The sequence below is a fragment of the Seriola dumerili genome, unplaced genomic scaffold (assembly GCF_002260705.1).
Source record: "Seriola dumerili isolate Sdu_G_001 unplaced genomic scaffold, Sdu_1.0 BDQW01000138.1, whole genome shotgun sequence".
NCBI lineage: Eukaryota > Metazoa > Chordata > Actinopteri > Carangiformes > Carangidae > Seriola > Seriola dumerili.
In genome coordinates, this window is record NW_019174393.1 from 12,494,563 (window position 1) to 12,509,672 (window position 15,110).

Sequence of the window (15,110 nt, forward strand, 5' to 3'; positions counted from 1 at the left end):
GAAAGGTTTGCTGCACTACAAGTATAAATACTTCTTCACACATAAAATCTTAATAAAAAATTAGTAAGTGGACCTTTAGTTAAAGTTTTTGGTTATATTACTATTTCCAAAGTAAAGAATATAACCTTCAACCTTAATGTGTTTTCATGAATTTTGAACACATTTATAAAGCTGTGAATGATTTTCTAGGTGTTCTGTATATAAACAGTTAATAAATAATATCACACTGCAGGGATTTGTTCACGTGTCTAATTACATATCATTAAATATGATTACGACTGTCACATCAGTCATTCATTAACTGTCTACACAACAATTATGGATGCTTGAAGTCAATGTCATTTATTATCCTTTCATTTACGCTCTCTACTGCAGCTGTTTACTTCACACAATTATGTAAACATCACGTTATCTATGTATGGATGTATACTGTGCATCTTTACAAACTACCTATTATTATTTTTTTAGCTTCGTAATTTTAACATAAATTACTTTATTATCATAGAAGGTGTGATGTTCATATTGATACATAAACATACTTCTTTATGGGTTTCTTTATACCACTGTTCTTTATCATTTTCATAATCCTCACCCTGAAATCAATTTCTGAGTCTGGTCAGTAAAACTGGGGCTAGCGAGCGGGGAGAGGGAGCGAGTAGTACAAGCTAGGCATTTTGTTCACTACAGCTGAGTCTCCGTCCTGCTTTCAGGCTATTCCCAGGCCGGGCCTGCCTACTGTGCTGCACTCCCCTGCCTGCCTATGATTTGTGGAGTCCACTGGGGAAGGAGCTAGCTCTCCCATAGGTTAAAATCTGCAAACAATGAGTCCTGTGTCTGTGAAGGATGGCCTACATCCCTCCCCATTTGTCTGCGCTTTATCCCCATCTCAGAATCAATTGTTAAACCCCAAAGTTTGCTTAACATGCACTCCCTGTTATGCTTGGGGAAAAAAAAAAAAAAACCAGGGGGGGGTGCCGAAATAGAGGCGAGAGTGAGACAGGGGAAGAGAAAGAGATCAATGTTGTCCCGAAGTAGAGGTGTGGATGAGAGGGACTTTCAGTATGACTTTCAGGGTCCTAATTAGGGACAGGACAGCGAGCTACCTCTCTCTGTGACATTTAGCTGGACATACTTGATAAATGTCACACGGCTGGATACAGCCACGACAAATGGATGCATCAACAACGGCTTAATAACCTTTACTGATTGTCCTGCCAGGAATTCAAATTCTTTATCTGCTCTCCCTTGCATCCCTAAAACACCGACTGCTAATAATCCACACTGGGTGCGGGGTGGATGCGCTTGCATGTGTGTATTTGCTTGTACGGGTTAAGCCAAATGAAGTGTACCAGGAGGCTGTCGGCATGTACCCTCACGCTTACGTGAGTGTGTACGGCTGTGTGCTCGAACGTTGCGATGTGTGAGCGCCAAGTTATCTTGGCCAGGAGAGCAGCAGCGAGAGGGAGACATTTATAAACAATCAGAGAAAATGGAGAGCTGTAGACCTCCCGCACATCTTTCCAAACTTATATCTCGCTGAGAAGCCAACTGAATTAATCAGCTCCCAGGACAATACAACAATCGGAAAACATGAAGCAGAAGATTGAGCCATTTCTCAGTAATAAGATCATTCAGGAAGTAAATGTCATGTACGTCATGTGAGCAAAAACTTCTAATAAAATAATCAAGGCGTTGCTTAAGTGGGACAAACAATCCTATTTGGGACTAACTGAGTCTCGGAGAGCAAAATCCTCAGAGGTGTTTTTAAGAGTTACTACCAACGAGCCTGTCAGACTTTAGTTCATTTTTAATGAAGAACACAGTCAGACTTAAACTCTGGCATATCAGTTTTTCGCTGGATTCATTTCGGTCCCGTTTGGAACTTGTAATTGGCCTCTGATTAAAAGTGACATCCCGGCAAGTAGCTGGAAGATTTGATAAGCTGTGAGTCTTTATGTGAAGCCCAGGCCAGTTGTGAGTCAACCAACAACTACATGACATATTTGGGGCAAAACACAAATAAGGTGCCGTTGGTCTTTCGGTCAATTGTCTCGGAAAGCAGCTGATTTGGCACCGCCAGCTTCCCGCAATATGAAGTTGGCAGCTTTTACACAATAAAGCACTTTCTTATGTCTTTTTCCACTTTTCCTTTGTATTACTTTTGCTTAGGGCAGTGATTATTTTAAAAGAACAAACCCCAAATGGACATGCTAAGGCTTCTTTTCTTTTGAAGTTAGTCTTTGATATGGAGAATACGTACATAGATTTATATTTATGGTTTGCTCTGCATATAAAATAAAAAAAACATTTATCTGATTAAATTAATTGTCTAAATATATACTCCTTGGTTTGTTTCAGGGATTCTTTTATCTGTGAAGTGCACTGCGCTCTCCCTGGACCTAAGCTCCTGAGTGATTACCCTTGGTGTGTGTATGTGTGTGTTAGCATGCCTGAAGCGCATTCACATGCGCTGGAGTGTTTGCGTATACCTGCATATGCATGTATATGCGTGTATATGTGTGTAGTATGTTTCAAATCATGCAGCCTTAGCTGCTGTGTGGTGGCTAATTGCCTCTCCTGAGGAATAATTAGGTGACAAAAGCAAACGTAATGGTGCCTCGGCTGCAGGAAAAGATATATGTTATGTCTTGTGTGTGGTTCAGCGTGCAGCGCCATTTGTTTGCCGGTGGTAAGGATAGGAGGAGAGGACATAGCAGAGGCCGTAGATTTGGAGGCCAAAACCTGGAGAAACAAAGATGGTGCAACAATTAATTACGGCTAATTAGATGTATCCATTATATTTACTGGGCCAACAATAAATCAAATGGTCAAGCTATTTTTGTCCCTAAAAGACTTGTAACTAACGCCCAGCAAGCATGTACACGTGCGAATATGCTGATGAGGGTGTGTTTGTGTTAATGCACTGTATTTTTGGACCTGTGTGTGTGTGTGTGTGTGTGTGTGTGTGTGTGTGTGTGTGTGTGTGTGTGTGTGTGTGTAAACTGCTATTTACTGTTTGCTTTCCAGGTGTTCAGAGCTGGGTCGCCGCGGACTCCCTCCTCTTAGATTAATAATCCATTAGTAATCCATTTCACTAATGAGCACTCAGCGGAGAGTCGGGACCGAGGGGGACACGGAGACGGTCAAGGGAAGCCAAGTGCATAATTAATGTCTCAGCCAATCAGATGTGCTATTACAGTTGCTCCCTCCTGGAGTGAGATGTCACCTGTCCAATAAAACTTCCTTTCTGATGAGTGAACAAATTAAATGGGATAAAGTACTCAGATTACTGAACTGATCAAATTCCTGTTAGAAACAAAAAGAATAAGAATAACTTAATTTTAAAGTCAAATTTAAAAAATTAATTGTTTGAATCTGTTTGTATCAGAAAACATAACACTGGAGCAATTGTGCATAGTTTGAATTTTTTTCCTAAAAAAATATGTTTAAGCCTCTGATCTCTGGATAAGCATTTCCCATGTCAGTGTTCATCAGCTCTCACCCGCTGTTCGTCCCACATTGAGAAGAGTGGGTGTAGCTAGGATTAGCTGTCTCTGTCATGGGTCCAGTACGGAGAAGACAAATAACCAGACTGTGAAAACTCTCAGCATGTGCAGCCCTGTAACATTACTACTCCACGATTAGAATCACAACATGGAGTAACTGACGTACAGAGTGATGTACAAAGTGCTCAAATCACAGATGGGACTTAGCGCAAACAGCAACAGCTAACACTGTCAATCGCCTAGTCGGCTAACCGCGTGCTTGACTGTTGGATCTGTTGTGATATAATTAAAAATATCACAATACAAAATAGTTTATGTTAACTCTTTTATGGCAGATGTCGGACCAATCAAATTACAGAACACAAATTATGATTTAAAAAAAACAAAAAATTCATGCACACTGGAAGCAACATCAATAAAACTTAAATTTCTTCTTTGTAATAATTACAATTTTTACCTAACAGGTACACAAGTCAAAACAAATACCAAGGTTATATGTACTAATTTCTTTGACAAAAAAAAAAAAAAAATCAAATTCAGTTTGCACTCCCTTTTGATAATTAGTGTGAAAGGAGTGAATTTAGAGGTGACTTTTTAATGACTCTCAGGCTCCACTCGAGGTACACAGACTTGATAAGTATGTGGCTGTCACGCTGTGATGGGCAAAGCACTGTTGTGTGCTTTTTTAATATAGTTCCGTTGGGGTTTGTGGTACCTAAAAGCTGTTACAAGGTCTGGCACATCAAAATGAGCAGGTAAACACAGAAGATTCCTCACAGCCACCGCCAATCCAGCACGACTACACCAATCTAGATCCTGTGTTTCAAGCCTAAACAGAAGATTTCCCCGGTGCCTCACCTTCTTTCCCCACGGATCTTCTCTCTCCTGTTTAACAGTCAGAGCATGATGGAGCCTGACAAAAGAGGCTGTTAAAAATTGAACACCGTAAGTGGGGAAATATGGTAGGTGGGCCTATTGTTACCTCCACCCACATGCATGGGTGAAATGTGACACCCTCTTCTCCTCTCACTCCCTCTACATCTCCTCTCTCCTTTTCTCCCCGCCTTCCCTGGGGGAAGCCCTGTATCCCATTCATTCGATTGCCCTACATGATGGATGTGCAGTGTGAGGAATGGGCTGTCCCGGGGGCCATGGCGTCGTTTCTGGGTTAAACAGCATCCTATATCAAACCCATCTATACCTTCACAAGCAGGAAGCCTGTTTACTGGGGCGGGAAAGCACCGCAATCCATTTCTTGTCAGGGTGTCTTGTGGATGCAACAGAAACTTGGACAACCACAGCTTTGGGGAGTGTTGTAAGACAGAGGCGGAGATAAATATGTACTGCGGTTTGGGGAGCTTGGAAGCTTAGGAGCAACACTCAAGTTTGCAGCATCACTGCTAACATTGAATTTGTAAGATCATTCTGTCGAATTGAAAGACGAAGGTCAATGTGTGATGTCATTCAATGAGTGTCCATGATCAGATTTTGAAATTTAATTTCACTTGATTAGCATTTTCATATTTATTATGTTGCAGTGCTCAATCGGGCAATTAAAGGACCACACCGGTGTTTTTGCAAGTTTTAGCTCCATCAGTTGTCTTCCCATTTATTTAGTTCATTCAATTTTTGCTTTAATTTCACAACTTGTGTTTACTCTCACTGGCTGTAGGAAGCACATAAATGACAAAAGTCTTGTCTAGTGATCAGTCTGCATAGTCTACTACATTTCTCACAGCTGGAAGACATATTCATCAAATATATCACATTATATCATTGTATTATATATAATTATATAATGTGATATACACAAAAAGACATATTAACACTTACAGTGTGAACAGGAAGTTAAAAACACATGCACAATATGACTGAGACAGAAAGATTAATACAGACTTCGTGATGGGATATATTGGGAAAACAAGTAAAAATTTCTGCTGATGCAAATTGGCTTGTTAAAATCTAAAATTATATAAATAGTTTCATCATTCTAGTACAGAGACCTGCTTTATTCTTTCTGTTTAAAGATATACACATTCAATTCAAAAATTTAAAAAGTTGTTTTATTTTGAAAGAGGCTGAAATGTATTTACTACAGTGGCTTCTTTGAAGAAAATAAACAGGGATTTTCTTGTGTGTGGTATATGGGCTAAAATATGCAGAAACACTGGTTGGCTTATTTTCCCACAATTCTTTAGTGGGATTGAGATACAATTTTCAAATGCTGCATTACAGATGCGAAAGTATCTAATATTTGGTCTGATAATTGATAACCCATCGGCAATTCCACGACGCCACTGCCATGTCATCGTTAGAAAATAAAACCAATTGTTTTGTGAAATGACAGTTGATTGTTCTCTCAATTGAAACCCCACTAATTAAATGAGAGAAGAAAACAGTCCCTGCCTTGATACCCAGTGGCATGATGCTGTGAACTTCTCCTCTGTTATTAACACATTTTTCAATAACTTACGTAAACCAAAATGGAAATCAAGTCATGCCTTATTATGCAAGTATATATTATTTCTCTAAGATCGTTTTGAATCTTTTGATATCCTGCAGCAGCCTGGGAAATAAACTTAGGAATCACTTCTTTCAAAATCCTCTCAACAATGGCAGCCCAGGGATTCACTTATATAAAAAGGTAGCGAATAATATTATTTGAATACTTGAGATAATTCAGTACACACACAGTGAGCGCTGCCTGTATATATCTGCCTCTCTTTGAATATCTCAGCTGCTGAGGGATTCGCTGTTTTTTTTTTGCTTGTTTTTTTTTCATGTATGTGTGGATCCTGGAGAATTCACATGTGCACGTATGTACATGTGTTTATGTGACACACTGTGGCATGTTTCCTAGAGATAAGACTGCAGTGTCTGGCCCTCTGCAGCCCTCACCCCAGGAAAACTGTGATCAGAGGAATCTCTTATTCTCTGCAGGATACCCCTCTGCAGTCACAGCCAGCAGCACGACACCCTTAATGTTCACACCGAGGTACAAAGGACCTGTGGTAGGTGATTTTTATCTTGCTTTAAAATAAGATTTTGAGCAACTCCTTTGCTGTTACAAAGTATTATGAACATAATTTTGTCATTAAGATCCCACATCTGTGGAGTGATAGGAATAAAGAATGATAATCAAAAGCCCCGCAGGTTACCTTCATAAATATCCTCTATCTAAGCTCTCTCTGGCGTGGTTTCAATTTACCACGGGCTTGCTTTCTTTTTTATCCCAGTAACACAGAGGAAGACCTGAGAAGGTAAGATGATACTCCACTCCATATTGTGCATTAAATCCAAGCTAATGCGGTGTGGGCTCACCTGTGCGCTGTGGGAGGGTCAGGAGTCAATTAGTGGGATTGGTGGGCAGTCTCAGCCAAGCGGTCCGAGCCGGTGACAGTTTGTGGTGGACCACCACACCGCGGAAGCCAGGTGAGGAGCGGGGGAGCCTAAATGAAATGCTAATACGGGCCACATAAGTCAGGGCTCTCTAATTGGAACACAGCTGCTGCAGGGACCAAGTTTCCCATGAAGCGCTGCAGAAGCAGAGGAACCAGTGGGTCACCGTGATCAGGTCAGGTTCTCTCTCTGTGTGCAGCTCAAAATACCTGGCCTAAAATGGCTGCTGGAAACCTCAGGAAGGGAAACAATGAACACTTCAAAGAACAAAGAAACTCACAGTCAGTGTCGCTTGTCATTAAAGCTGCATAATAATATATCAAATTAAATATCAATTAAATCAGGATAATGATTTTTTTTTTTTACCTTTGAAACTAACAGTTAAAAAAAAAAGTTTGACAATTTGGGAAGAATTCTTGTTTGCTTTGTTGCTGAGAGTTCATATCTGTCTGTTCAGGATGAAGCTACAGCCAGGAGAGAGTTCATTTAGCTTAGCCGCTAGCCTGGCTCTGTCTAAAGCTCACTAGTTTAACAGGAACAGTGCACATTAATAAACATTGCTGTAAATGTCAGAGTTGGTCTAAAGGCTATTGTTTTTTATCAGTAATCAACACTGTAATTATGTCATTGTTAAATGCGTGCAAAAAACCAAAGTGTAAGAATGACAAATTATGTTTTTTTGTTTTTTTTTACAGGAGGTTTGGCACATTTCGTTTAAAGCAGGCTAGCTGTTTCCCCCTGCATGCAGTTTTTATGTTTAACTAGGCTACATCTCTAGCTTCATATTGAACAGATATATATTCTCAGCAAAGTGAATAAGTCTACTTGCCAACAAAAATAGAAGCACTAATGACTTTTCTAATTCATCTGACATTTACTTTGAGATAGTGTGATACAGATGTCATCCCAACCCTGCAAGTGTCTTTCTTCCTGAGGTTTCCACCAGTAATGCTAGGCAAAGTATTTTGAATTAATGAGCTTTAGACGTGGTGGTGGGCTGATTTAATTAATTAATTAATTAATTAAATTACTTACTTATTTTTGGACAGAACAGTTTCTCCTTAAATACAGTCTTAGGCAAAGCTAAGCGTTTCCTGGTTCTAGCTTCATATCTAACACAGACATGACAGTGGTATCCTCTCATCTAACTTTACAAGATATAGGCAAACAAATGAGCATATTTCTGTTTATGCCACACTATTTCTTGAAGCTAAATATTGTAATTCTTTCAATATACAGTGATTGAGCCTAAAAATGACAATGGTGATTTTAGCAACAATTAATGGGATATTGCAGCATAACATTTGGAGAAAATTGGCTCATGCAGATGTGCCAACACAGACTGATGTGCTTTTAAAAACCTTCAGCAACTTTAAAAATATTTAAACAGAAAAAAAAGAAGAAAAAAAAGCACTGCTCTACTTTTAGGTTATGACTCTGCAGCGTGCACTCCAGTCTTTATTCTCCTCTGCTCTGTGGAGATATTCTTGGAAGGGAGGATGTTACTGAATCACAAGCCAAGCTTGAGCATTTTGACAGCTTCTTAAAGCTTTTCTTAGATTTTAAGCCTCTCTTTCATTGCAAGTGCTGATGTCAATGCAGCATAGCATGACACAAGTTCAGATGAACACATGATTAGCTGAAAAAGGAGTGTTCTGTATTTCAGCTTTTCAAACAGGAGGGCATAAGTCAAGCTAAGACAGAAACAAAAAACATGCAGTGGGAGGATCAGAGAAATAATGCAAAATACTGACTTGGAGAGAAGTGGAAAACTCAATAGTCAGTCATCTCACACTGCATTTCAAGTCCACCAGACTCCGTCCACGAGCTGTCTTCATCATGTTTCAAGGCCCACTCTTCTCTCTTCAAATGGAAAGGGAATTTGCCGTAGAATAATGCATGAGCTCATCGTGGGCGACGGACAGGAGGCTCCTGCCTCAGAAGTCTGCCTGCCTTATAGACGGCAATGCGATTGATAGGAACCACCCAAGAGGGAACCTCAGGTGGCGAGGTGTTTGGCGAGCCTTTAAAGCCTTCGCCTGTAATAATGAGTCCATCTCCCACAGTCACATTAGCTCAGGCCAAGACACAGACGCAGAGAAAATTCATTTTTCTGTAGATTTGAGATTTGAAAAGAAGGCTTAAAGTGTCGCTGGTTTTCTCTGGTAGAAATCAATAATGCGCTGCTATTTTGGTGACATATAACACATGCCTACTTCTCTTTAGAGCCACGGTGAAGCCCGGAGTGAGACTAATGTGCAAGCACCCGTACGCCCACAAGACTCACAGTTGTCTTCTGCTTTGAACCATTCTTACTGATTCAAATTCAGTCTCCTGAGGGGAAGAACTGCTGATCGGTTTTGCTGACAATCACCCCTAAATTTCTTTAAGAAAACAATGCCCCTTTCGCTTTTTTTGTCAATAGGAAAATGAAATCATGAGGTGATGCTAGAATAGACGCTTGCGATGTGTATGTCACAGAAAAAGCTGTCACGCCTCTTGCTCATTTCCTCCACCCGTACGTTTACAGCGCGAGTCGTCCTGCAGAAACCGTCCCTTCCCTGTCATCTCTCTCTCAACTCAATAATTTCAGTGTCTCCTCTGCTGTCAGTGTTTATCAGCCACTTACAGCCACTAGATGTACCCTGCCTGGACACCTCTGGACGCGGGACACAAAAACATGCGGACGGGCTGACAGATAGAAAACTGATTCTTTACAAGTGAGGTCAGAGGACTGTATCCAAACCGTCTGGCAGAGTACACTAATATCCCCATGCTGAGCAGCGTGGTGCTATTGAGCGCGACCATGCGCATCCGTCTCGCTCCACTGCACTCAATGAGCCAAACCCATGGAATTGATGGGCAATGGGAAGGAAAGGAGGAGAAAGAGAGAGAGAGAGGAGGAGAGCGAATGATTGTGCTGCTCTCGCTAATGCACATTATTCCATCACATAAACATCAAGATTCTTTGAAATAGAAGGGGGTGAGAGATTTGGCTTTGTTGGACAATTCGCAATCCTGGATGGGAAATGTGAAAAGTGTTGCTGTCGGGCAAAAAGAAAACTCCTCTTCCTTCTGTCAGCTTGAGCTCTCGCTACCTGCTAGAACTCGTTCATTATAACAACAGCCCCAACCACTGCATTACTACATTCCTCTCCCTGGCTGTACAAGCCTTCGACTTTTTTTAAATTTTTTTTTTTTATAAATGTTATTGTCTGCTCCCCCTTCTCACTTTGAAAGCCATAAAAGTCTGGTGTGTTGTATCATCAGCCTCCAGTGACATTTGATGGACTGTTGGATGAAAGCAGCTGCAAGAGTCTGGAGGGAGGACACAGCATCAGCAGGAGTAGGAAGTCAGTGTACCCAGTCCTGATGTGATGTTCTCTTTCCTGCCACATTATCTCGTCCAGCCTGACTTGCATGCAGTGAAAATGCAGCGCTGCAGCTTTCATTAGTGCACGAAGCAAAGATTATGGCTCAATGCAGGGTTATGAATTATGCATGGGCTATGCACCGTGGTTCGCCGTGCAAGCCCCCTCCCTAATATTCTCCCTGTGCATCCTAACATGAGGAACACGCCCACGGAGTATTGCTCAAACTCATGCACAGTGAGCGCATCAACATTCAAATTGGCGAAAAAACACGTTGGCACGTGGAATGCACACATGGAGTCGTACTTTAGGCCTGAAAAGTTGCAATCAAAGTGTCCGCTGGGTCACTCTTCCTGTCAAGTGTGAGAACTGCTCAGTCACACTGTGAAATTCTCTCGCTTACTTCACCTCCTGTACCTTTTGATGACGTAAACCCTCATTCTTCCTGGAGTCATCTCTGTGCTTGGCTTTGCTCAGGTAGAAGAATCCACAGAGGCGCTGTCACTTGGGCCGCAGACGGCACATCCTCACTTGTGCTTACTTGCTGCACAGTTTCATCACCAATCTTCCACCTATTGACTGATATATTCAGATAATGTGAGTCAATTCGGTGACATAAGGGGAAGCTGCGTTTTGTTTCCCAATTCCCAATTATACTTAGTCCTTTAGGTCATGTAAATAAGGGAATAAAACTAAATTCTAACTGCTTGAGAATCTCACCACCCATCACAAAATGTTTTGAAATAAAGTTTGTAAAAACATATTTTCAACACTGCAAGGATTATGTGGAGGAGGTAGGATTAAAAGGAGAAGGATCACGGATGATTTGCTTTGAACGTTTGCATTCCATTTGATTCCCATCTTAAGTTTTACGTCTCGCACATTTTAATATTTTGTTTAACCGTGACTGACGAAAGCATTCCCTGAACTTCAAGGTGCTAAGTTTTTTTTTTTTTTTTGGCACAACAGAAACTCGAAGGCAGCCCAGCTGAATACAGTCCTGTGAGCAAATGGCAGGATATTTACTGTGGCTGGAGGTCTGCGCATGTTAATGACATTTAAATCTCCACAGCAGATGGTGGACATGACAGAAGCAGCAATAAATACTATTAGTAAAATCCAAAGCAAAGACAATAACAGCCATAACTGTGATGAAGTTTCAAAACCCAATAATAAATGAGGGAGAAAATGATTTCGAGCTGGCTCTGGACAACAATGTTAAAAATAATAATAACGAGAAAATGAACAGAAAAGATGACATGTTTGTCCCTTAAACCAGTCAAGGAGATTGATCATGTTCATTTAAATCTTGCATTAAACATTCCCAATAAACTATAATCCACCATTGAGAGACTAATCTTAATCAAACCATAAATACCTCTATTAATGTATGAACCTTTTGGGATGGTAGAAGTAGGGGATTATCAGCAGTCAAATATGGAATGTATGGAAACCTGGTGGCTATAACCATGCACTGACTTGTCCAAAAACTATGGCAGACAGCACCTAAGAAGTACTTATACTCATGCATCTTTTAAGTCAATGAGGGAGTAAATTGGGGTAGAAGATTATCTGCAGTCAAGTCAAGCATATAGAGAGAACTGCAGTTACTATGCATTGACCAGATTGTTAGTTCTTGCACCAAAGCTTCTGCTATAATAATAGCAAAAACTAATGACCCTCTTGAGCACGTTGCAGTGTGATGAAAAGTGAAAGCAACTACTGATTTTTGCTAACCCCATCTCCTCCTGGTGTGTGGTGGTGTAGCAGTGATACAGAAGGTGGGTGTGCTTGACCTGTATAACGCACTGCTGCCGAAATCGTTGATGAAGGATCATAGGGAGGCCAACGTGCAGGGGAGGATGAAGACGTGAGGGTTTGAGCATAGCTCGGAGCCACGTGTGCGCTCTGGTGATTTTCTGGCATCTACATAAGAAACACACGGACTGTTGTAGTTACAGGTGAAGCTGTGCTACACGTGAAAACTTTCCAAACTGAAATATACGTGAAACAAAAAGCACAAGAACCTTCAATGTAAGTCATGAAGCTCAAATATGTTATTCTTTAATGTGACTTAAATCTCTATGTATTTCAGTGGTCGCTCATAGTGTTAAAGCCACAGAGCATTACTGTATCACCCGACTCTGTTTAAGCTTCTTTCAGCTCATTGTTTCGGTTTTCAGGAACTCAGCTTAACTGTTGTATTCGGCTGCAGCAGGCAGCTGCTTTAAGCTAAAATGCACTAAAAGCCAAGTGTCCACGACCTGCTCAGCTGCATGATGCAGCAGAATTTTACAGCTGTAAAATTTCTTTCATTTGTGCAAATGCCTTAACTTTTTTCCTTAAGAAAGAAAACCTTTTAAAAGATTGTGTGCAACACCCTTAAGTAACTCCCTCAGCTAAGGAGAAATTAAACCTTAAGTGCGATACTAAAGTAGAAATCTTAAAGTGTTTTGTGCAACCGACCAATGATGTTTCTCTCAGGAGTTGGTAGAGACCAAAAATAGCTAAAAGTAGAGTGAATGTTGGAGTTACAGCCGTCCATTGACACCTGAGCCTCAAAATGTCCGCCTGGATTTTTTTGCTTATTTTAACTATAAAAAGGTCAGAAAATGTCCTGTGAGTAAGTGCTTTTGTCCATTTTTCCAGAATACTTGGAACTTTATTTTCAATTTACTGCATAACACTGTAATAACAGTTTAAATGAAGGAAAAACACAAAAACGGAATTTGATTTTAAAGTTTTAGTAAAGAAAAAACACTGAAACTGTACATGAATAACAGGTTTTCCATCTTAAATTTGAAAAGTATAAAACTATTTACAATAAAATTTGTGAACTTACAATAAACTTGTAGTGCATAACAGGCCATAAAATTAAAACTATATACAGGCGTTTTTTCCCCACACAGGACAATTGCTCCTCTCTGGCTGCAGACTCAAAGATCTTGGTGGTGCTGCCAGTAGCAGTTCCTCTCTGGCTGCAGACACAGGCCCACATCACATTCCTGACACTGCCAGGCAGTGCTCTTTTTACAGAGCTTGCAGCGCCGTCGCCCCATGCTGGCTCGGTCAGATTTTGTGTGGCCGCTGCTTGTGGGGATAGGCAGATGTTGGTTACCTCGGGTCTTCTGTGGGCCATTTTTCACGTCAACTCCAAGGAGGTGCGCAGTAAGCTCCTCCTGGAATCGCTGACGTGTCATAGGCTTCTCTTGCAGGCTGGCACAGCGAGTCTTGTGGATCACGAACGAGTTGGTCACGGCAATGTCAAGCAGATGTTGGAAGACAGTGGTGGGCCATCTCCTTGTTTTACGGTGGACAGAGTTTGTGCCAATCATGGTCTGACGTGTCTACTCCCCCCATGTACTTGTTGTACTCCGTTACTGAGGTGGGTCTGGGGAAAGAGATCTTCTGTTGTGGCCCATCACCTGTCTTTGACCAGCGCTCCACTGTGTCCCCACTGTAGACTGGGTGGATGGTGGAGCACAGGGAGACTTCTCTCACATCCATCCACTTCACAAACAGAAGATCTCTGTCCCTGATCCACCGGATGCTGCCTCGTGGTGATTTCTTTGTGAGTGCATTTTCTTGGGTGGTGGGGACACCAACTCTTCCCTGCCTGTATAAGAAGAAGATTACTTTGTCATTTCATAGTACTTGTATACACTGAATTTATTCTCTGCATTTGACCCATACTATATATGATAAACATCACTAGGAGCAGTGAGCAGCCATTGCACATTACCTGTAGGTCCCACAAGCTCCAAATCCCTGCTGCCTCAGGTGTCGGAAGAGGAGGGGACTGGTGTAAAAATTGTCCGTGTATATTGCATATCCAGACCCCAGATAGTCTTTGTTGACCAGTCCTGCTACAACATCAAATGAGAGCCCCTTCCCTGATGCCCACTTGGACTTCCCCGTGTAGAGCATGAAGTCAATGGTGTAGCCGTTGATGTCAGCAAGCACAAAAAACTTCAGCCCCCACTTTGTTGGCTTGGCCTTCATGTACTGCTTGATGCTGAGCCTGGCCTTGGTCCCAACCATCCTCTCATCGACTGCAAGGTGCTGTCTTGGGTGGTAGATGGCCTTGCAATTCACGCAAATCAACTCCATGAGAGGTCTGACTCGGTGGAGGTGGTCATAATCCTCTGTGCCCTTTTTCTTGTCATTTTCCTCATTTTTCTTTGGGCCATTCAAATTAGACAAGATGGCCATGAACCGGTCTCGGGACATGGCGGTGGCGGGGAATGACACATGGAAAATTGTTTGCTGACGCCAAAAGTCACTAATCTTCGGCAGTTTCAAAACTGCCATGTACAGCAACATGCCAATGAATTTCTTCATTTCATCTGGAGTTATTTCAGTCCAGATGAACTTTTTCCCTTTCTCCAGGTTTTTGGCTGCATTCTTGTTGGTGTTTTCGCAGAGGAGTTTGAAAACTGCAGCATCAAAAAAGTGGGAAAAGATTTCACCTGGTGGTGGGTTTCCCATATTGAGAGGGGGTTGGACACCTGGGGTGCGTTTGGGGTTGAACCTGAGGGACTCCATCATCAGGCTCTGCCTCAGTCTTCCACCTTTGATGATGTGGTGAGCGGCTACGGTCTCTAACACCATCACCGGAGCCTCCAGCATCCCCACGGCTTCTCCCTCTACGATAGATAGATATAACTTTATTCATCCCCGAAGAGAAATTAAATTATCTAATAGCTCATCAAAACATAAAAATGTGGTGGACACGTGCATATAACACACACAGAATAATTTGTTACACAAACAAGACTTGGTAACGTAACGTTGCACTATTCTAAAAAAGTCACCAAACAATGCATGAGCCATA

The 15,110-nt window shown here is 41.5% G+C and overlaps 1 protein-coding gene across 1 annotated transcript; it reads right to left on the reverse strand.

Annotated features, from left to right (window-relative positions):
- Window positions 1-13,212: 13,212 nt before the first annotated feature.
- On the reverse strand, window positions 13,213-14,905 carry LOC111224593 (piggyBac transposable element-derived protein 4-like). Its single transcript, XM_022749142.1, has 3 exons — window positions 14,019-14,905; window positions 13,658-13,892; window positions 13,213-13,506 (listed from the first exon to the last, which is right to left on the reverse strand). Exons 1-3 carry the CDS (start codon window positions 14,903-14,905, stop codon window positions 13,213-13,215), a joined length of 1,416 nt encoding a protein of 471 aa, XP_022604863.1.
- Window positions 14,906-15,110: the final 205 nt, after the last annotated feature.